The sequence below is a fragment of the Sarcophilus harrisii genome, chromosome 5 (assembly GCF_902635505.1).
Source record: "Sarcophilus harrisii chromosome 5, mSarHar1.11, whole genome shotgun sequence".
In the NCBI taxonomy this organism is placed as follows: domain Eukaryota; kingdom Metazoa; phylum Chordata; class Mammalia; order Dasyuromorphia; family Dasyuridae; genus Sarcophilus; species Sarcophilus harrisii.
In genome coordinates this window covers 54809082-54831023 of record NC_045430.1, presented here as the reverse complement: position 1 = coordinate 54831023, position 21942 = coordinate 54809082, and the positions used below count along the sequence as shown (strand labels likewise).

Here is a 21942-nt window from a genome sequence, read left to right as displayed (position 1 = left end):
GCTGCTAATCTAATAAATTCACGTGAAGTTCAATTACCCTCCTATAGTTGCCAGAATGGCAGCCAACTCTAAAGTTGAATTATTTGTAACTGCTGTGGGCTCACAGGTTTCCAAAACTCTGGCCTCCAAAATTTTTCCCTTTAATTCTGAAATGGAAAGTAGGCCTCAGAACAGGCTGAATGGCCCAAGAGAGTGTTCCTCCGTGACATCTTCCGTCAGGCCCTGTATACTCCCAGGTTGAATATTTTCAAATTGGAAAAGAAAGGATAGTGTCCATCTCGCTCCTTCGCCAGCTCGTGGAGTTACTTTGAAGTCCTGGAATCTGACCCCATTGCAGAATACCTGATCCAACACAAGGACCTCAAGGAAGCTCCACAAAGCTGCCTACATCAAGGATGTGGCAAAGGTGCAACAGCTACTGCTCCTTGAAAGTATAATGTGAATGATCTGCATGAAGTGAAACGGCAAGGATGAGGGTTGTAGAAAGGGGTAAGAAAAGAGAAGGCCCCCACGGGAGCAACCTAAGACACCCATCCTCATTTTTACATCCTTCACCCTCATCTTTACATCCTTGTCCCTGACGATTGCACTAACCCTCAGAAAATCATTTAACTCAGCAACAGGGACAGGGACAAGGTCAGGCTTTGCCTTCTGGAGATTAGCTAGCAAGTTCTGAAAGTTGGCGTCACCTATTCCTGTCCATTTTTAATGAATGGGAAACTCATTTTTACTTTTAGCCGGTCCAACTAACTTATTCTTAATCAGTGGTGGTGTGGCAGCAAATACTGTTCTCTTCTGCTGAAATGTTTTCATGTCTAAAACGACTGTTTGGGGAGATGTTCTTGGCAAAATTGCTTGAATGATTTGCCCTTTAGTTCATTTTGATCAATGAGGAAATTAAAGCAAACCCAGTTAAGTGATCTGCCCAGGGTCATACAACTGTAAGTATCTGTTTTGTTTTGTTTTAATTTTTGCAGGCAATTGGGGTTAAGTGACTTGCCTAAGGTCAAACAGCAAAGAGGTGTTAATGTCTGAAGCCAGATTTGAATTCAAATCTTCCTGATTCCAGGGCAGGTATTTTATCCTCTTAGCCTTCTAACTGTCCCTCAACTGTAAGGATCTGAAATCAGATTTGAACTCAGGAAGACAAATCTTCCTGACTCTAGCCCCAGAATTTTTATTCATTGTGCTAACTGCCCCATCTGTGAAATATGGACCCAATATGTGACAGAAAATTAATTGCTGCTTTTTATTAAACCTCTACTTAATTAATTATTAAACCTCTACTTAATGTGTTAATAACAAATAAAAAGAAATAGGTGAGCAGAGATTGTTCCTCTATTCTGGGAGGTCAAACAGATAGGAGAGTTAATCAGCAAGTGAGATTGCAAAAAAGTGAGAATTGAGAAAAGACCATTAGATTTGGTCAATTAAGAGATCATTGGTATCTTTGGAGATTTGGAAGATAGACCAGTGTTAAAATAAAGTGACAGGAGAGGAAGTAGAGACACCAGTTATCAACAACCCTCTCAAAACATTTAGCTACAAAAGACAGGAGAGATGTGGGATGATAGTGGGGATGGATTGATCAAGTGAAGGTTCTTTGAGGATGTTTATAGGCAAACAGGAAAATAGTCAGGATGCAGGGAAAGATTGAAGATAAATGAGAGTAATGTTAAAAGAAATGATAGCTAAAATAGAATGGTATTGCTTGTATATGTAGAGGCATTTTCATTGGCAAGGAGAAGAGCCACCTCTTCATGTCAGGTGAAGGAGAACATGGTGGCTAAAGGCATTTGGATGATATTAGATGAGGAGGGGGAAAGAAGGAGACTTCAAGGAATGGCTTCAGGTTTGTTTTTTGTTTTTCAGCAAAATGAGGCAATATTTTATTTGAGAATGTTCAGAATGAACTTTGGAAGGTTTGAGGAGGGATGAAAAGGTTTGGAAGAGCTTCTGTGATAAATGGCTTAGTGAATTATCAAAATATAGGAAATATTAGGACAATATAAAAAGATAGTTTTCTGTTAGTAATAATCCATTTGAGGTTATGTAACATAAATTTGTAATGGCTCAATAAACACAGTTGCATGTTTTTCTCTACCTTTCTTTAGCAGCATATGTATATAGCAAAAGCAACACACAGTAGGAGTGATTCCAAGACTGGGTTTAGCAGGAAATAGTTGGCAATATGAAAAGTGGGCAACGGACTCAAGGGAAGGCATTGTAGAGTTGCATAAACATGTTGAATGATTCACTAAGGAGTCAAGATGGAAAAAGGAGGAGAGCTAGTACAGGAATGATGGCCTGTGATTAGAGGTCATGGTCTCCATGAAAACAAGAGTTTAAGTTTGCAAGGCATAGAAAGAGGTTGAGTGAAATGGGAAACTGAGAACTTCTCAAAATAATAACTGTGGGAAATCCAAAACTCAGCACCAAGGATATGTTAATCATTAAGGCTCTGGGAAAAAGAGCAAAAGACTTGCTCTTCTAGTAGAAATATCTGAGATAATCTCTTGACCTTTACTTAACTGCTTAGAGAAAAACATGACTAATTATTTAATGGCTTTGGAGATGTTCAAGAAGTCTCCAAACTAGTTTCTCTCTATTTGTTGATTGAAGAAGCCTGAAGTAAACTATGTCTCCTTGGTTATTCAAGCTTAATGGATTACTTAACTCTAAATAAATCTTTTTATTTTGAGGGATTATTCTCATAAAATTATTAACTAAGGTAGATTGAATCTATAATCTAAATTTAGTTCATCAAGATCTGATGGGTTTGGAAAATGAAATTCTTTGTACAGACCTTATAATAGAATGCTCATAATATCTCAAGTAAGCATGTGTAAACCTTGTAAGACTGACCATCATAAATCCATAAATTTAGGCAAACGCACCTGTGAGCATTTGTAATCCTTGTGAAACTGACCACCATAAAGTTAGGTAAACATATCTGCAGTAAGCCAACTATGTTGACTTGGCTAGAATTTAACAAATCTGTGCTATTCTCATCTAAGCAAGCAGTGAATATTAGCCAGATAAGGGGAGTGGGTTCATGGATTCTTGTGGGTTATGATTATATAATTGCTCTTAATTTCTGTGACCTTGGCCTTACCTCTCTGGAGAACTCCAGTGAGTGGACCACCCGCTACTTACAAAATTCTCTTTTTTTAAATTATAGCTTTTTATTAACAGAACATATGCATGGGTAATTTTTCAACATTGTCCCTTGCACTCAATTCCGTTCCAACGTTTCCCTGCTCTCTCTCCACCTTCTCCCCTAAATGGCAGGCAGTTTCAATGTTAAACATGTTAAAGTATATCTTAAATACAATATATGCATACAGACTCGTATAATTCTCTTGTTGCACAAGAAAAATTAGTTTCAAAAGGTAAAAATAACCTGGAAAGAAAAATAAAAATGCAAGTAGTCCACATTCAATTCCCAATGTTCTTTTTCTGGGTGTAGCTGATTCTGTCTATCAATTATCAATTGGAACTGAATTAGATTTTCTCATTGTCAAACAATACTATATGAGGATATACTTCCATCAGAATATATCCTCATGTAGTATTGTTGTTGAAGGGTATAATGATCTCCTGGTACTGATCATTTCACTTAGCACCAGTTCATGCTAAGCCTCCAAGCCTCTCTGTATTCACCCTTCTGGTAATTTCTTATACAACAGTAATATTCCATAACATTCATATACCACAATTTACCCAACCATTCTCCAACTGATGGGCATCTATTCAATTTCCAGTTTCTACCCACTACAAAAAGGGCTGCCACAAACATTTTGGCACATTCAGGTCCTTTTCCCTTCTTTAATATCTCTTAAGGATATAAGCCCAGTAGTAATATTGTTGGATCAAAAGATAAGCACAGTTTGATAACTTTTTCGGCATAATTACAGATTGCTCTCCAGGATGGTTGGATTCGTTTACAACTCCACCAAAAATGCATCAGTGTCCCAGTTTTCCTGCATCCCCTCCAACATTCAGCATTATTTTTTTCCTGTTATCTTAACCAATCTGACAGGTGTGTAGTGGTATCTCAGAGTTATCTTAATTTGCATTTCTCTGAAAAATAGTGATTTGGAACACCTTTTCATATGACTACAAATAGTTTCAATTTTTTCATCTGAAAATTGTCTCTCTATATCCTTTGACCATTTATCAATTGGAGAATGGCTTGATTTCTTATAAGTTAGAGTCAATTCTCTATATATTTTGGAAATGAGGCCTTTATCAGAACTTTTAATTGTAAAAATATTTTCCCTGTTTATTGCTTGATAGGATTCTTACAAGGTACTAAGTCAGTGGAATTGATAGAGACAATAATTATCTAATTTAGCATGGTTCAGTATGATTGATCTGAACCTACAAGAAGATGTTATGGGCCAGAACTTGAAATAAGGTGGTAAGTCGCTGGAATTGATAGAGACAATGATTATGTACTTAGTACTTACTAGAGTTCTACAAGATTCACACCTTTAAGAGAGCATATATAAGCTAGGAGCCTCAACTAGGATGGACTCCAGGAGATTCAGAAGCCAGGATTCAGTCTGAGATATTCACAAGCCACAGAAGGCAGCTTAAGCTCTTGGAACCAAGGAGAGAGATAGGCCTCTATTAAAGCTAACCAGGCCCGAGGAAAAGAGACAAGACTTTGAAGGAGAAAATAAAGGATTTGGACTTTAATCCTTAGCTGCACTTGTGGTGATTACTGGCTGCCTCCAGAAGCCCCCCAAGAAACCTGCTCCAAGAGAATAGTATATTTTAGAATATTACATTCTGGTGCCTGAATGTGAGACAGACACAATCCGGATTTCAGTGGAAAAGTCTCCTTGACCCAGAAATTAGGGTGAGTACAAAAACAGACAGGAAAACTTTGTTAAAGGGCTAAGATAGTACAGCTAAAATGAAACAGATGTTTAGAAAATAGGTTTCTTTTCCTCTTCAAGGAAAATGTGTAGAAAGCATTGTCAGACTTATTAAAAGCCAAGGTTTGATTATAATGTGGGAGCAGATCACTGAACTTTTAGAAAATATACAGTACACATCTCCTTGGTTCTCTAAGGAAAAAGAATTGGATCCAAAATGAGTGGAAATTAGGAAAGCAATTATGTCAATTCTACAATGAAAATGGACCTGACTCAATTTCCAAAGACACACTTAATACATATAATTTAATACAACTGGCTTCAAGAAATTATATAAGTGTTAGAATAAAGAAAAAGAAGAAACCGCAGGAAGGGGAAGTACCAAACAAACTAAGTGAAAAAGGATGAAGAATCAGATAAGAATGGAGTAAAGTACAATTCTGAGTGTGGCACTTCACAGCAAGAGCATTTCTCATCCCCTGACCTACCTCCTTCAATTAACCCTTCATAGGTGGAGGGAAAAGGAGGAGGGAGAGAAGCAGAAACACAATCAGCATCTCCTATGAAGCAGCATATGACAAGATTACAAAAGGCATTGGTTAAAGCTAAGGGAGAAGGACAGGATATATCTGATTTGAAAATAAATGCATACCCTGTAATTGAAGAGCTTAACTCTTTAGGTCAACAAAGGAGAAGATATATTCCTTTTGATTTGGAAAAAAATAAGGATTTGAAAAAAGGTTGCACTCTTTATGGGGCTACATCATCTTATGTTAAGATGTTATTAGATAATTTAGCTTATGAAATTTTAACCCCCCAGTGATTGAAAATCCATAGCAAGGACATGTATAGAACCTGGACAAAACTTATTGTGGCTTTTGGAGTATCATGAATTATGTAAGATTCAAGCCCAATGAAATAAGCAAACTGGAGTTAACATACAAATCACTTTTGACCAACTAGCAGGTGAAGTTCAGTATGGAGAGAATTCAGCACAGATTAATTACCCCATAACAGCTTATGAACAAATTGCGACTGCTACAGTAAAAGCTTGGGGTTCCCTACCAGGGAAAGATGAAAGTAAAGCCTTCACAAAAATAGAACAAGGTCCCAATGAACCCTTTGCAGATTTTGTGGGATATTTGCAAACAGCTGTCATAAGAACCACTGGAGAAAATGCAGCTACAAGAATTATGATAAGACAGCTGGCTAAGGAAAATGCTAATGGGGTTTGCAGAAGAATGATATGGGGACTACACAAAGATGCTCTTTTAGAGGAGATCATAAGACACTGTGCCATAGTGGGCACAAATGCTTATTATACCCAGACTATGATGAACATGGGAAGACAGGGTCCCTTTGCGCAAGGGACTTCTACAAAAACTCGTCAAGGTTTTCAGTTTGGAAAAATTGGACATCTAAGAGCTCAGTGTAGGCAAAGAGATAGAGTGAGAGGATAGGGTGAGAGAATAAAACCCTAAACCCCATGTCCAAAATGCCATAAGGGCTTCCAGTGGGCCTCGGAATGTAGATTGACCCAAGGAAATGAGAGGCAGGCTCAGCCCCAAGATGTCAATCAAAAAACAGGTGGGGAATGATGGCAGCTGAGTTTTCACCCAGAGAGTCTTTAGAAGTTCAGGACTCTGATGTGATCAACCATCCAAAAAGCAATCAGATAGCAGAAAGGGATTACAATTGGGGAGAATACAGGTTTTTTAAACCAACAGGTCAATGTCCAGTGCAACCAGCTTCAATATAATTTCTAGATGATGAGGAGAGATTTGGAAAGTGTTAAATAGAAGGGACTAGATAGGTTAACTGCTTGGGAGAAAGAGTTTGCTTGTATTCCTACAGATGGAAAAGGAAACAGATGGAGAAGGAATCAGATGGGTGCCAATGAGCCATATTCACTTTGTCCATCAGAGAAAGACAGAAAAAGAGAAAAATCTAAAAACAAAGAAGAAGACCTAAAAACAAAATCTGCAGGAATCATTGGATTCCCTAACACAAGATGAGATTGTTGCAGAATTGAAAACCAGCAGGAATAATTGGATTCCTTGAGATGAAAAATTATTGATGAGACTATTGCAGGACTTCAAAACTTGCAGGAATTATTGAATTCCTTGCACATGCACTAATGGACAATGGATTCCTTTTGGACTATTTCTAGGACTTATGGACTTATATAATTCCTTATGTTGATTCATGTTATTTATTACAGCACTACTAGCCTATGTTATATTGCTATATGCTTGTATAATACCTCCGATATTGATGGATTTATGTATACCTGTCTTAAGAGTGAGCCCTTTCAGAAACCCATTAATTTGATTTGATTTCCCATTTCTTTTGGTATTTTCATCTCCCTTCCTGAGCAGTCAGGGAGGACATGACCACCTCCTTTTATGGTGTATTCACCCCTTTTTTTGAGCAGTCAGGGAAGGTGTGATCATCTCTTTTGGGGGGTTCTCATCTCCTTGAGAAATCAGGGAGGTCATGACCACTCATGTTCTAAATCAAAAGAAAGCAGGAGATGTTAGGATTCTTATAAGGTACTAAGTCAGTGGAATTGATAGAGACAATAATTATCTAATTTAGCATGGTTCAGTAAGATTGATCTGATCCTACAAGGAGATGCTATGGGCCAGAACTTGAAACAAGGTGCTAAGTCACTGAAATTGATAGAGACAATTATTATATACTTAGTACTTACTGTGAAGACCGAGTTAGCAACCTGGATACCTTAGAATCAGCCAGAGTCAGGATAAGGAAAAGTCCTTGATCTTTACTCTTGGTCTTTAAGTGTAGAAGTGAATTGGATGGACGCAGAATCTCCCATGACCTCTCCTCTTTGTCTCCTGCCCAAAAAGTGACTCTAACTAGTCTTACTCCACCTCTTAGTCCCTCCTACAATTCTGTGCATACACCAATTATCAAGCCAGTACAGAATAGTGGGAACCACCTTTTTCCAAGTATATGCTTATATTATCCAACTGGTAATTAGCCTTAAGTACTTGGTTGTCCAATCTCAGTACATAAACTCAAGAGTTTCAGCCCTTTACATCTCCTGTTTTCTTTTGTTTTAGAACACAAGTGGTCACGCTATAACTGACTTCTCAGGAAAGGAGGCAAAAATATCAAAAAAGAGGTGATCATGCACCCCCAACTTCTCAGGATGGGAGGTGAAAGCACTAAAAAGGAGATTATTACACCCTCCCTGACATCTCAGGAAGGGAGATGAAAAGCCCAAAGGGAAGTGGGGATTGCTAGCAGGTTTCTGGGCTGAAGGGTGTTATTAGAAACAGGTATGGACAAACCCATCAGCATGGGAGGTATTACGCAAGTACATAGCAATAATGCACAGGCTATTAGTGATGACTCTCCCCACAGTCAGTGCAGGCTCAATGTGGTGTAACAAACATGAATTGTACATGCTAGTGGCATAAAAAACAATATAAATCAACATGGTGTTGTAAAAATTTTCCAGAAGTCCTAGAAAGAGGGTATGTAAACAATAGTCACACACATGCCTTCTTCAGCAACCAAGAGATAGTCCAAAACCAATCTATTGTCCATTGATTCACGTGTCAGGGAATCCAATGATCCCTGCAAGTTTTTGAAGTCCTGCAACAGTATTGTTAAGTGCTAGGGAATCCAATGATTCCTGAAGATTTTGAAGTCTTACAACACTATTATCATGTCTCAGAGAATCCAGTGATTCCTGAGGGTTTTGAAGTCCAACAATTTGTGATATCCATTAGTCAAACGCCATAACTGCCAGGCACTTTCAGTAGTAGGCACAGTCAGCAATGGAACCACACGATGTTTGTTGGGTCTTCTCTTTCATTTCAAGGGTCTGCTCCATCTCTCTCCGATGGACAAGGTGAATACAGCTCGTTGGCACCCATCTGATTCCTTCTCCATCTGTGGAGATACAAGCAAACCCTCTCCCCCAAGCAGTTAACCTATCTGGACCCTTCCATTCACCACTTTCTGGGTCTCTCCACATCACTTGGAGATTATCTAAAGAGAGTAGAGCTTCTCGCATTGGTTCCAGTGCGTTATAAAACCTGTCGGCCGGAGTCAGTGCATCTTTGTGAAAAATCAAGAAGTTAAAATGGTACAAAGAGCTAGATTTAGAAGTTCTCTAGGGTTATCTGTGGCTCCCCCTTTCTTTTATTTTTGGAGGAGTGTCTCAATGTCTCTGTTTCTCCTCTCTAATGTTGTCTGTCCTTGAGTATTAAAGGGCATGCCAGTGGTGTGTAAAATCTTATACTGTGCACAAAAGTATGCAAAATGTTTAGAAGTATGTGCAGGTCCATTGTCTGCTTTTATTGCTTGTGGCACACCCAAAATTGCAAATGCTTGTATAAGGAATTCAGTGACCACTCAGACTGTCTCTTTTGCTGCTGATATTGCAAAAATGAACCCTGAAAAAGTGTCTACCTCAACATGGATAAAAGACAGATGACTAAAAGATTTATAATGGGCCACATCCATTTGCCAAATTTCATTGGGTCTCAAACCATGAGGGTTCTTCCTTGGAAGGAGTGTAGGAACATGAAAAAAAGATGCAAACTGTACAGGTTTTTACTATGCTCCTAGCTTCCTCTCTTGTTATTCCAAATTGTAAACGTAAAGCTCGAACAGCCTAATGATACTTAAAATGAGATTCTTGAACTTCCTGAAATAAAGGAATATTGGCTAACATGGTTAGAAGGCTATCTGCCTTTGAATTACTATAAAAAATAGGACCTGGAAGTCCACTATGAGAGTGGACATGCAAGATGGATGCTTTCTCACTTACTCTTGAAGTTCCTTAAAGAACTGATATATATTAGAGGCTACAAATTTTATTTGGGCTGTGGCAATTCTTTGTACCACAGGCCAAATCAGATATTATATTTATATCTCCTGGATAATAAGTAAGAGCTAGAATGATCGCATACAATTCATTCTGCTGAGTGGATTGAAAAGGAGTTGTGACTATTTTCTTTATAATTAAGTCATGAGAGTATACAGCACAAAAATTATGTTGGGCTGCATCTATAAAGATAGTTGCTCATTTAGGAGGAACGTTAGAAACTTTTTCTTCAAGAATCCATCGCCAATTATGTAATAGTCTGGTTATCTTTAATAGAGACCCGTGTGTAAAATTTGGCACCATGGCTAATAAAATTGTTTGTCAGGTCTTATCTCAGATAATTGTACTACTCATTTAATGGCCTATAATAAAATTCTAGCACTAGGTAAGGAGTAAGGCTTTGTTCTGGTTGTGCTGGGAGTTTCATCTACTCTATCACACTGTCTCATTGATGAAGGACTGATGTGGGTGCCTCTTGTGTAGCAAAAACTGATATTTCCAAGGCTCTTTGAGTGATTCTTTCAACCACATTGAATAAATACAGTTCAACTTCTCTCAAAGCCTCTTGAGCTTCTTTTGTAAGCTGGCATGGTGAGTTTAAAGCACTGTCTCCCCTTAAAATGTCATATGATGTAATTGATAGGTAGTCAAGCCTAACACTAGACCCATCCATTGGATATCTCCTCTCAATTTCTGAAAGTCATTTAAGGTGTTTAACTTCTCTGTTATTAAGGGAAGGTTTTGTACGCACCTTAGGATATATTTCATATGTTAAATATTGAAAAAGAGCATGTCTTTGAATTTTTTCTGGAGCTATGTGCAATTTGTAGTTCCCTGATGTTTCCATGGTCTTTTGTAGAAATGCTTCTAACATTTGTTCCTCAGATGCACACACATCCCAATATATTATCCATGTAATGTAATAACATAACTTTTGGAAATGCTGTTCTTACTGGAGTAAGAGCAGCAGCAACATATGTTTGACACATAGTAGGGTTGTTTTTCATTCCCTTTGGCAAAACTTTTATAAGGCTCAGCTAAGTTAATGCTGGGCACTGAAAAGCCAAATCTTTTCATATCCTCCTTATCTAGAGTGATAGAATAGAAACAATCCTTAATGTCTATAACCCAAAGAGGTCATTCTCTAGGCAATTGAGTAGGAGATGGAAGTCCAGGCTGAAGAGTTCCCTTAGTTTCCATCTATTCATTTACCTTTCTTAAATCAGTCAACATCCTCCATTTACCAGATTTCTTTCTTACAACAAATACTTGGTAATTCCAAGGACTTAGAGAAGGTTGTAAGTGTCCTTGGTAAAGTTTCTCCTGTAATACATCTAATAAAGCCTGAATTCTATAGCTACCTAAGGGTCACTGTTCTGTCCACACTGGTGTATCAGTTTTCCATTGAATAAGTACAGGTGAAAGTGTTGGCAGGCCTTCAACAGCAGCCCTGCCTAAAAAACCAAGGTATTCATTTTTAATCCTAATTGTTGTAAAATGTCTCTTCCCCACAGATTGATGGGAATTTTTTCAACTACAAAAGGAGTAAAAACTCCTGTTTCCCCTTTAAATATCCATCTCAAAGGGGTAGCACTAACTTCACCTGCTATTTATCCTCCTATACCAGACATGTAGGTGTCTGCCTTAATCTTTGGCCAGTAACTGGGCCAGTTGGCACCTCTAATGACTGTATAATCTACATCTATATCTACCAGTCCTTCTAATGGTATGCCATTTATATAGACAGTGAGCATAGGTCATTCAGCTGTCACAGCTGTCCAATATATTCCTGGATTTTGTTGCTTGGAGTCAGAATCTGGGCAAAAATATAAAATTTTGATTACATCAAATTAAAAAGCCTCTGTATAAACAAAACTAATGCAAACAAGATTAGAAGGGAAGCAACAAACTGGGAAAACATCTTCACAGTTAAAGGTTCTGATAAAAGCCTTATTTCCAGAATCTATAGAGAATTGATTTTAATTTATAAGAAATCAAGCCATTCTCCAATTGATAAATGGTCAAAGGATATGAACAGACAATTTTCAGATGATGAAATTGAAACTATTTCCACTCATATGAAAGAGTATTCCAAATCACTATTGATCAAAGAAATGCAAATTAAGACAACTCTGAGATACCACTATACACCTGTCAGATTGGCTAAGATGACAGGAAAAGATAATGATGAATGTTGGAGGGGATGCGGGAAAACTGGGACACTGATGTATTGTTGGTGGAGTTGTGAACAAATCCAACAATTCTGGAGAGCAATCTGGAATTATGCCCAAAAGGTTATCAAACTGTGCATACCCTTTGATCCAGCAGTGCTACTACTGGGCTTATACCCCAAAGAGATACTAAAGAAGGGAAAGGGACCTGTATGTGCCAAAATGTTTGTGGCAGCCCTGTTTGTAGTGGCAAGAAACTGGAAAATGAATGAATGCCCATCAGTTGGAGAATGGTTGGGTAAGTTGTGGTATATGAATGTTATGGAATATTATTGTTCTGTAAGAAATGACCAGCAGAACGAATACAGAGAGGCTTGGAGAGAGACTCACATGAACAGATGCTAAATGAAATGAGCAGAAACAGGAGATCATTATATACTTCAGCAACGATAATATATGAGGATGTATTCTGATGGAAGTGGATTTCTTTGACAAAGAGAAGATCTAACTCAGTTTCAATTGATCAATGATGGACAGAAGCAGCTACACCCAAAGAAAGAACACCGGGAAATGGACGTAAATTGTTTGCATTTTTGTTTTTCTTCCCAGGTTATTTCTACCTTCTGAATTCAATTCTCCCTGAGCAACAAAAGTACTGTTTGGTTCTGCACACATATATTGTATCTAGGCTATACTGTGACCTGTTTAACATGTATAGGACTGCTTGCCATCTAGGGGAGGGGGTGGAGGGAGGGAGGGGAAAAATAGGCACAGATGTGAGGGCACGGAATAATGTTGTGAAAAATTACCCAGGTATGGGTTCTGTCAATAAAAAGTTATTAAAAAAAAAAAAAGTTTGCAATCTACAAAGTTAAATAGGGTCATGCATGTAGGAGTGATAAGCCATTCAAAGCATAGGGAACTGGGGACAGGGATGCAGGGTAGAGCAGAAGGAAAGGAGGTGAGTTTAAGGTATTTTGCTTAATCAAAGCCTGTGAACTCTGAACTGGTCTAAAATAGCCTGAGGGCGGGGAGGACTGTTGCTGGAGGAATCCTTCCAATTAAAATTTAGAGAACCTACCTCATTGATGAGACTGCCTTCCAATCAAATCTTTGGAAGCTCAGGGAAGAGATGGAGCTGAGCGGGCAGGGAAGGAACTGTCCAATCAGAGGCTTAGTACCTCTGCACAGGCGCAGTCTGAGGAACCTGCTGGGTACCTCTGGTGTGAGGCACAGTTGCCAAGCTGAGACCATGAGGCCTTGGTTGATCGTTTTATTACCTCTAATGTTCAGAGTCAAAGCTCTGTCGAAGAGTAACGTCCCAGCAATCAATGACATCGAATTTATCCATGAATGTGTGGAGATGCACAATTTGCTTCGGACGCAGCTTAAGCCACCCGCAGCCAATGCCCAGTTCATAGTGAGTGCGCAGATGCAGCCCAGTTTTTCCTCAGTCTGAGTATTCCGAGATGCTGGCGCTAGGAGGGCTAAGAGAGCGATCCTAAACCCTTTACTCACCCCCGACTCCCCCACCCCTACCTCCTTTACCAGGTGGGAAATCGAAAAGAGAGCTTAGAGATCCTCAAGGGTCTGGGTGTTTAACTTTAAAAGATATATTTTTGACCATTTAAAAATATTTTATTATTTTTGTTTTATATTAAATATAATTAGCACATTCTATTTAATACTAAAAATATTTAAGAATTGTCACATGATTGTATTTCAGGATAATTGATTCCCTTCGTAATCTTAAATTTTATTTTAAGCATTTAAAAGTATTATTCTGAGAATAGCCCCATAGCCTTCCATTTTACAAATGAATTAGCCAATTGACATTTATTAATTGCCTACTATGTGCCAGGCCCTGTGTACTAAGTGATGAGAAAACTGATGGCCTTCTTTACTGGGACTCCACTCAAACTATATGGGCTGTCATGTGAGTGTGTTAGGGGACCACAGGATGATGCCCAGATTGGCTATGTTTTCTCTTCAGAAGCCAAAAAAAATCTCATGATGCATCAGACATTCTTCTTAGTGGTGTGTGATTTCAGTGGTGCCTTTCTCTTTGGTAGAATTGTCTTGCTGGACTGCAGGCCACCGAATACCCAGAAACTTGACTTGTTTACTGGGCTGCTGAATCTTATATATTGGTAACTCAGTCATCATCAAAGATGAGGAAGCAAGGTTTTAAGAACCTTAGGCAGTATCTGTATTCAGCCCAATCAGATGCCATTATCAGTGTGATGAAAGATGCTCCTTCCAGGGGCACAATTAAAGAGGCCAGTGTACTTCCCATCCATTGGAGGCAGATTGTGGGAATATTCAGTCATTTATAGAGTAGGATTGCACAGGTGTACTGTATATCTTGCCACATATAAATTAACTGAAGAAGATTTATATAATTTGACGAGCAACAACACATCAATGTCTGCAAGTGGGGATCAAGTGGTCCATGATGTTAACTATCCCTAGGATCATTGAAATAATAGATGAGACATCTGTGTTGAAGGCTAGTTAGATTATCAAGCTCCAGATGCTACTGGCTTTGTGTACTGGCCAGACTATTTAAATGGTCAGCTACAGCAGCCCTGCATCCAGGAGTTCCTGGATGAGGATAAGTGATCTTGCTCTTACCTCAAGTACCTGATATTGCTTCATTTGCACTACTTGCTGGAGAGGCAAAAGGAAAGAAAAGTCATATAGCTAGAGAAATTAGGTGGTGTGAAGGAAAAGAGGGTATTCCCAATGCTTTGCAGTATTAATAAAACAATGCAGGAGGTCATTTCTCCTCTCTCTCTCTCTCTCTCTCTCTCTCTCTCTCTCTCTCTCTCCCCACATATATATCCATATATCAATATACACACATACATATACATATCCATATACACACATATATCCATACATACACACACACACACACACACACATACACACACATATATGTAGACTGTTGGGGCTTCCCAGGATTATAGTCCCTTGAGTGCCAGTGTCCAAAAGTCCCATGACATGAGTCCCTCTTATGAGAGCCTATTAACAGGGGTAAGTGAGGTCAAGCAGCTGGGTAACACTCCTAGTCTATCATGTTGTCATTGAAGTGGACTTAGGTCAGGTTAGACAGGCATTGTGAGACATCTGGCCTCCAGATGAATGATGACTTTCTAAGTGAAAGGTCTTCCTCTTCCATGCCTCACAGGGGTCCTTATTTTGATCTTCTGACTATATAATTGTTCTGATGATTCTCTTAACAAGATCTCTATTAAAGTTTCCCTGTGGGGATCTTTCTGAATCCTCACCATATAGTGAGGGTGGGAATTCTCTCTTTTCCTTTCTGCCTCCAGGAACTAAAAATTAAAGGAAGATGGTCTTAAAGGATCAAGCTTCTACCTACAGCGCTTCTCTTGGATATATGGCCCACCTACCCTCAGACAATAGCGCTATGACCAAATCTGTTCTTGATTTCTGCCTTCTCTTACTCCACTCATGGCCAGGTTTGGGGCCAGGCCTACATACCTTTCTTAAATCGTGTGTATTTAAATAATACCAATACTTCTTGGGATTCATTCACACTAATTAGGACATCCATTGTAACACCATCAATTTTTGTTCCTCACAGCTTGTTTTTTCTTTTTTAATTATATATTAAATTCAGCATTTTACATTCAAATGTATTTTCTTCTGAACTTCCTTCTGTCGGTGAATGTTTAAAGAAAATGCTTCAGTGATCCTCTTTTCTTATTTTTAATACAATTATTTCCCCTCATCCCCCCCAAATAAAAATCATAAGCAAAACAATGCCACGCATTTGCAATATCAAAAAATATATATGTCTCCTTTTGCTGTTTGAGTACAGCACCCTTTTCTCAAGCAGTAGATAGCATGCTTCCTCCTCAGTTTTCCAAAGCTTTTGTTGACATTACATTCATCAGAGTTCTTAATTTTTTCAAAGTAGTTTTCCTTTTGGGGTTGTTATTACTGTACAAATTGTTCTTCTGGTCCAACTCACTTCATTCTACATCATTTTCTTCAAATCTTCTTTGGTCTCTCTGAAGGGATCTATTCCATCATATTTTACAGAACAATGATATTCTATTGCATTCTTATATCATAACTTGTTCAGATATTCCTACTATTTTTTATTGCTACAATCAAAAGATGTCTGATTAATATTTTTTGTACAGATGAGGTTTTTTTTCCTTTTTTTTCTCTTTGGGATATAGCTTATATTAATGATATCAGCAAGTCAAAAAGAAATTTGTTGGGGCATGGTTCCAAATTGCTTTTCAGAATAGCTCTATGAATTTACAATTTTGTTAAAAATGTACCAGTGTGATTATCTTCCTATAACTTCTCCAAGAATTGCCATTTCTTTTCTTTTTTTTGTCAACTTTGACAAATTGATGGCTGTGATGTAAAATCTCAGAACTGTAAATTACTTTCTGTAGTGGTGATTTTTAGCATTTTTAATATGGCTGTTGGTAACTTGGATTTTTCTTTTGAAAATTGTCTGTTCATATCATTTACACATACACATATATACACACTCTCAAAAATTCTAGTGTACCTTTGAGTTTTAATACCTTAAATAGATTAAAGCTTTAATAGCTTAAAACTGCATTAGAAATTTTATGATGCTTACATATATGTATATGAATATGTAATGGGCTGAAGATGCACTGAGGTCCCAAGCACGTGAGGCTAAATAGTAATTGGACCATGCTCTATTAATATATATGCTTGGAGAAAGAATGGCCCTGCCCACTCTTTCTGTAAGTCCTGATGTGTTGTATAGGAAATGACGATTTTGGTGGGTGGAGGCAGAGGGGCAGGAAGAGAGGTGGGGAGAGATTGGTGGCTAGCTTCTTGTCACAGCTCCTCACATTGCTATCCCGATCCCCTTTCATCTTCAATCCCCCTTCACCTCCAATCCCCCTTCACCTCCACAAAGAATAAAGATTGAAGATTTTCCCTTCATCTAAATTCCTGACTCCGGCTAATTTTAAAAAACACGGTCATCACGTGAATACATGCATGAATTTGCATAATAAATATATAATTCTTATATGTGCTTTTTATATATGTATAATTCTGAATTCAACAAACATGAAAAAGGACATTTCCATATAAAAAACTGCAATAGAAAAATAGCATTTATTCATGAAAAAATGTCTACTATGCAGTTTGCCTTTATATAATAAATTTTACATTACTTTCAAAACTACCCTGTTTATTACTCTTAAACTCTTCTAGTTTTTTGTGCATTTAAAAATACTTCAAAATACTTGTCTTCCGTTAAACTTTTTTGCTAGCTGCCTTTTTTACCATCCCCAAAACTTCCCCCCCAAAATTAGAAAAAATACAAAAATCTTTTTTTTTTATCTTTAAGACATCTTTAGTATACATCTTCTTCTGATGTCTGTCACAGCTACCACCCTGCAGATATAATAAATAGCTGGTTGATAGGTCTATTTCCTATAAATCTTTTCCTTTTCCAACTCATCTACTTTTCAGTTGTCAAAAAGATCTTTCTAAAGTTGCATGTCTCCCTATTACCTCCAAAATCAAATACAAATTCCTCCTGTTCACTTTTAAAAACTGTTTGCAACTTGATCCTTTCTTCCCTTTCGAATCATTTTAAACTTTACTCCTTTTTCTCCTTTTTATATAATCTACAATGCAGCAGTTATGGCCTTCTTATTTCCCCATAACATATTTCATCTTCACTTTTCCCTGTTAATCAATAAATCAGTCATTAAACATTTATTAAATGCCTGTTATGTACCCGGCATGTATTAAGCACAAAGAATACAGAAAAAGGTAAAAGATAGTCCTATCTTTCATGAAGCTCACAATCTAATAGGAAAAACAACAAACACATGCACACACACATATGCATATAAAAGTGCTATATATATGCATATATATTTATATATAAGCTATATGCAGGATAGATAGGAAATCCTTAAGAGAGAGAAAATGCTAGAATTAAGGTTTTGAAAAAAAACTTGTAAAAGATGGAATTTTGTTATTTGGGGTCTTTGTTTTTGCTTATCATTGTTGGTTTGTTATTAGGGGCTGCTAGGTGAAACAGTGGGTAAGAATAATAGCCTGGGGTCATAAAAACCTGAGTTCCAGATCCTACTTAACCATTAAGTAAACAATTCCGGGAAAGTCATGTAAACCCTATTTGCCTCATTCCTTATGTATGAGTTAGAGAAAGAAATAGCAAACTACTACAATATGTTTGCCAAGAAAACTCCAAATAGAGCTACAAAGAATCAGACATGACTAAAATGATTGAATATTACCAAAATATGAAATTTTAATTACAAACTTAAAAGGAAACCAGGAAGTCTGGAATTTAGGATAGAATGTTCCAGGATAAGGGAGAAAGAAAATGCTTGAAAGCCAAGAGAGAGATTGTCTTCGTGTCTTGTATTTCTTTAATGTTTTTTTCTCCTCACTTCTTCTTGATGAATTTCTTGGCTTCCTACTAGACTTACCTTAAATCCTGACTTCTCCAAGAGGAGTTTTTCAATTCTCCTCAATTATTTTCCTCTGTAATCACCTCCATTTTATCCTGTATTTATCATATAAATAAATTTGTCATATAAAAACATAAGAAAGACAGAGAGGGAGAGAGAGAAGAGAGTACATAAGTTTGCATTTTGTCTCCCCTATTATTAAATGAGTTCTTTAAGGGCTAGTACTGTTTTGTCTTTAAATTCACAACATTTAGTAGAGTACTTGGCACATAGTAAATATTTAATAAATTTTTGTTGACTTGAAATAAACTTATTTTCCTTTGAGTTCCAACTAAAAGCACATCTTCTACAAGAAACTTCCCCAATCCCTCTTAATGCAAAGCCTTCCCCATTTTACATTTTTCTATCTATTTTGTACATAACTTGCTTTGTATATAGTTATTTGCATATTGTCTCTCCATTAGATTGTAAACTTCTTGAAGACAGGAACTGTATTTTTGTTTTCTTTTGTATTCCCAGTGTTTAGCAAAGTGCCTGGCACATAGTAGGCACACAATCAATGTTTACTGAGTGATTGATATTCAAGGAAAGAACTTCTGGGAGTAGTCAGTGATTCATTGTAACCCTCCCTTGTTCACCACTGGATAACCATAAAAAAAAAAATTAGCACTTCAAGACAGGTCTTGGAGTTGTGGAACCAGCAAAGAGCCACGTCTTTTATCCCAGGATAACCCAAAGATCCGCAAGTTGGATTCCTCTCACTTGGGTAAGGTTGGGGGTGGCATAAGTTCAAGACAGGAAATTCCCCAGGGAGCCAGCAGTAAACCCCACCTCAGCAAATCAGCAGGAGATCCTGCACCCCTGGATGGTGGAATAGATGAACACCAACACCAGGACTTGCCACATGCCTTGGCAAAACCAGGGATGCTTAACAGACTCTAGCTCCTGGGAATCGCCTTGTACTCTGGCATAACCCTAAGTAATTAGGCACCCTCCAGTGGCCAGACCTCTCTTTGATTTAACACAATCTCTGGGAAACAGAAACATTCTACCTGATCTCAACATATACCAAACACAACCACTAGGGCCCCATCTCAGTAGCAACTAAGCTTCAAGATCACAACAGCTTCCAGCAGTGTCACCCACCCCTCATCCCACATCTTCAACCAGCATCAGACATCAAGATCTCCCATGGGCCTCAAGATTACACCTTCAAGTAAACAGTCAGGTGAAGCCTAAGAAAATAAGTATTCCTTCTACCTGAGAAACAACTCGAATGCAAAAAAAAAAAAAAAAGGAAAAAAGGCTAGAGAAAAAAGAGAGAAAAGGGGAAGAGGGAGAGGGAGAGAGAGGTGGGTAGGAAAAGGGAGAGAGAGAGAGAGAGAGAGAGAGAGAGAGAGAGAGAGAAGCAAAAATTGACCAAAAAAAAAGGATCTGACTGTAGAAAGAATCTGACCATGTTATAGTGAGAGGGAAGGTCAAAATACAAGCTCAGAAGAGGACAACAGTATCAAAATACCTATGGGCAAAACCCCAAAAGAAAAATGGGAAGTGGTCTCAAATCCAGAAAGAGCTCAAAAAGGAAATTGAAAATCATATATATCAGAGGTAGAAGAAAGAATAGGAAAATAAATGAGAATAATGCAAGAGAATTATGTAAAAAGTCAACAGCTTGGAAAATTGTTTTAAAAATAAAACTTAAAAAATGGAAATGCAGGAGAAAAATCCATTGAAGAAAACTACTCCTAAAAAAGTAAAACTGGACAAATGGAAAAGAAAATACAAAACCTAATTGAGGAAAATACCTTGTGGGAAAAAACAACTAACCTGCAAAAATAAATAAATCCAGGTGAGATTATACTAGAATCATTCAACTAACTGTAAAACCATAATCAAAAAGAAGACCTGAATATCATTTTCCAAGAAATTATCAAAGAAAACTGTCCTTATGTCCTAGAACTAGAAGACAAAATTATGGCTGCTATTGTTTGTCCTTTGTTCCTGGAGAACCCATGACATCAGGAAGGTGATGCAAAAGAATTGGATTTAAATGAGCTAGGGTTGTGTAAGATCACCTGCCTCACTTTTTCCTCCAGAACCATCTGGATTCAGTGACCAGATATTGATCAGGACAACCAGAGATAGCCCTGGATGCAGTGGGAGACCTTGGCCTTTTTAAACTCAGCAATTTAAAAAGGGAGGTCTTTTTTATATTATTGTAGTAAGTGATTGGTTCTGAGAGGGCAAAAGTGATATGCCCATTAGTTGGTGAACGATGAACAAGCTGTAGCATATGAATGTAGTGAAATACTATTGGGCAATGAGAAATGAACAGGCAGATTTCAGAAAACCTGAAATCACTTGTACAAACTGATGCAAAGTGAAATGAACAGAACCAAGAAAACACCATTAGCCACACTGTGTGATGTTCAACCATGATTGACTTAGTTCTTCTCAACAACAAAAGACAAATAAAAAGAACTGACAAAAGAAAATGCAATCCATAACCAGATAAATAACTGCTGGACTTAGAATACAGATAAAAATACATTTTCATTTTAATTTCTCTTGTATTTTTTTCTTTTAATCTGTTTCTTTTTTCACAATTGTGACTAATATAGAAATGTTTTATGTGATAGCACATGCTATACATGTGGAGGGCAAGGGTGAAAATTTTGGAATTAAAAATCTTATGAAAATGGATACTAAATTTTTTTTCTATATGGAACTGGGGAAAATACTATCCATCTATCTATCTGTCTATCTATCTATACATATTTAGTATATTCAAAAATATGTCTTATCTGCTTTGGAGTCTTATCTCTTTCTTAGGAGTTGGAATGCATATTTTCTCATCAGTCTTAGGGAACCTTGGTTATTTCATGGATCAGAGTTATTATATAAATATATAATTAATAATAAATATATATATATATTATATATACTATATAAGTTCTCTTATTTTTCTTGTTATCCATAATTTCAGTTACTATATTCAAGCTACTGAATGCCAGATCTACATCACAGAATCACAAAATCTGAGAGATGAATCAATCTGAATATTGAAAGGGAGTTCAACAATTATCTAGTTCAAATCATATGCAAAATTAATTCAGTATAAAATACTAGTTATGAATCTTAATTGAATCATAATCTAATCCACATCTTTGCATTTGCTCCACAAGAATAGTAAGATATCAAAAAATTTGCTAGCACAACATTCCCCTTATACATTAGTTAAGTAAACCCATGAAGAAAAGAAATTAAATTAGTTGGGTTTAACTTAGTCTCCATTAAACCATGTTGGCCCCTTGTTAATACTGCTTCCCTTCTATGATCATGGCCTCATGATCACTTAAATGATACACTGTAAAGTTTTTCCCAGAATTTGAAGTCAATTTCCCTGGCCTGTTGTTTGCAGACTCTTATCTTATTTCTGTTTTCTTTTTAAAATTGGGACATTTACCCTTTTCCAGTAGTATTTCATTCTTGAGCATATTCTATTTCTCCTAAGATAATTTTACTTGAATCATTTTAAT

At 37.3% G+C, this 21942-nt stretch overlaps 1 protein-coding gene across 1 annotated transcript in view; it reads left to right on the top strand.

The window, feature by feature from the left end:
- The first annotated feature begins 13127 nt into the window (after window positions 1–13127).
- The window catches only part of GLIPR1L2 (GLIPR1 like 2), a 52080-nt gene continuing 43265 nt past the window's right edge, over window positions 13128–21942 (top strand). Inside the window, exon 1 of the mRNA XM_012551843.2 lies at window positions 13128–13341. Coding sequence (XP_012407297.2) covers window positions 13174–13341 — 168 coding nt within the window. The 5' untranslated portion in view covers window positions 13128–13173. The remainder of the gene's footprint in view (window positions 13342–21942) is intronic.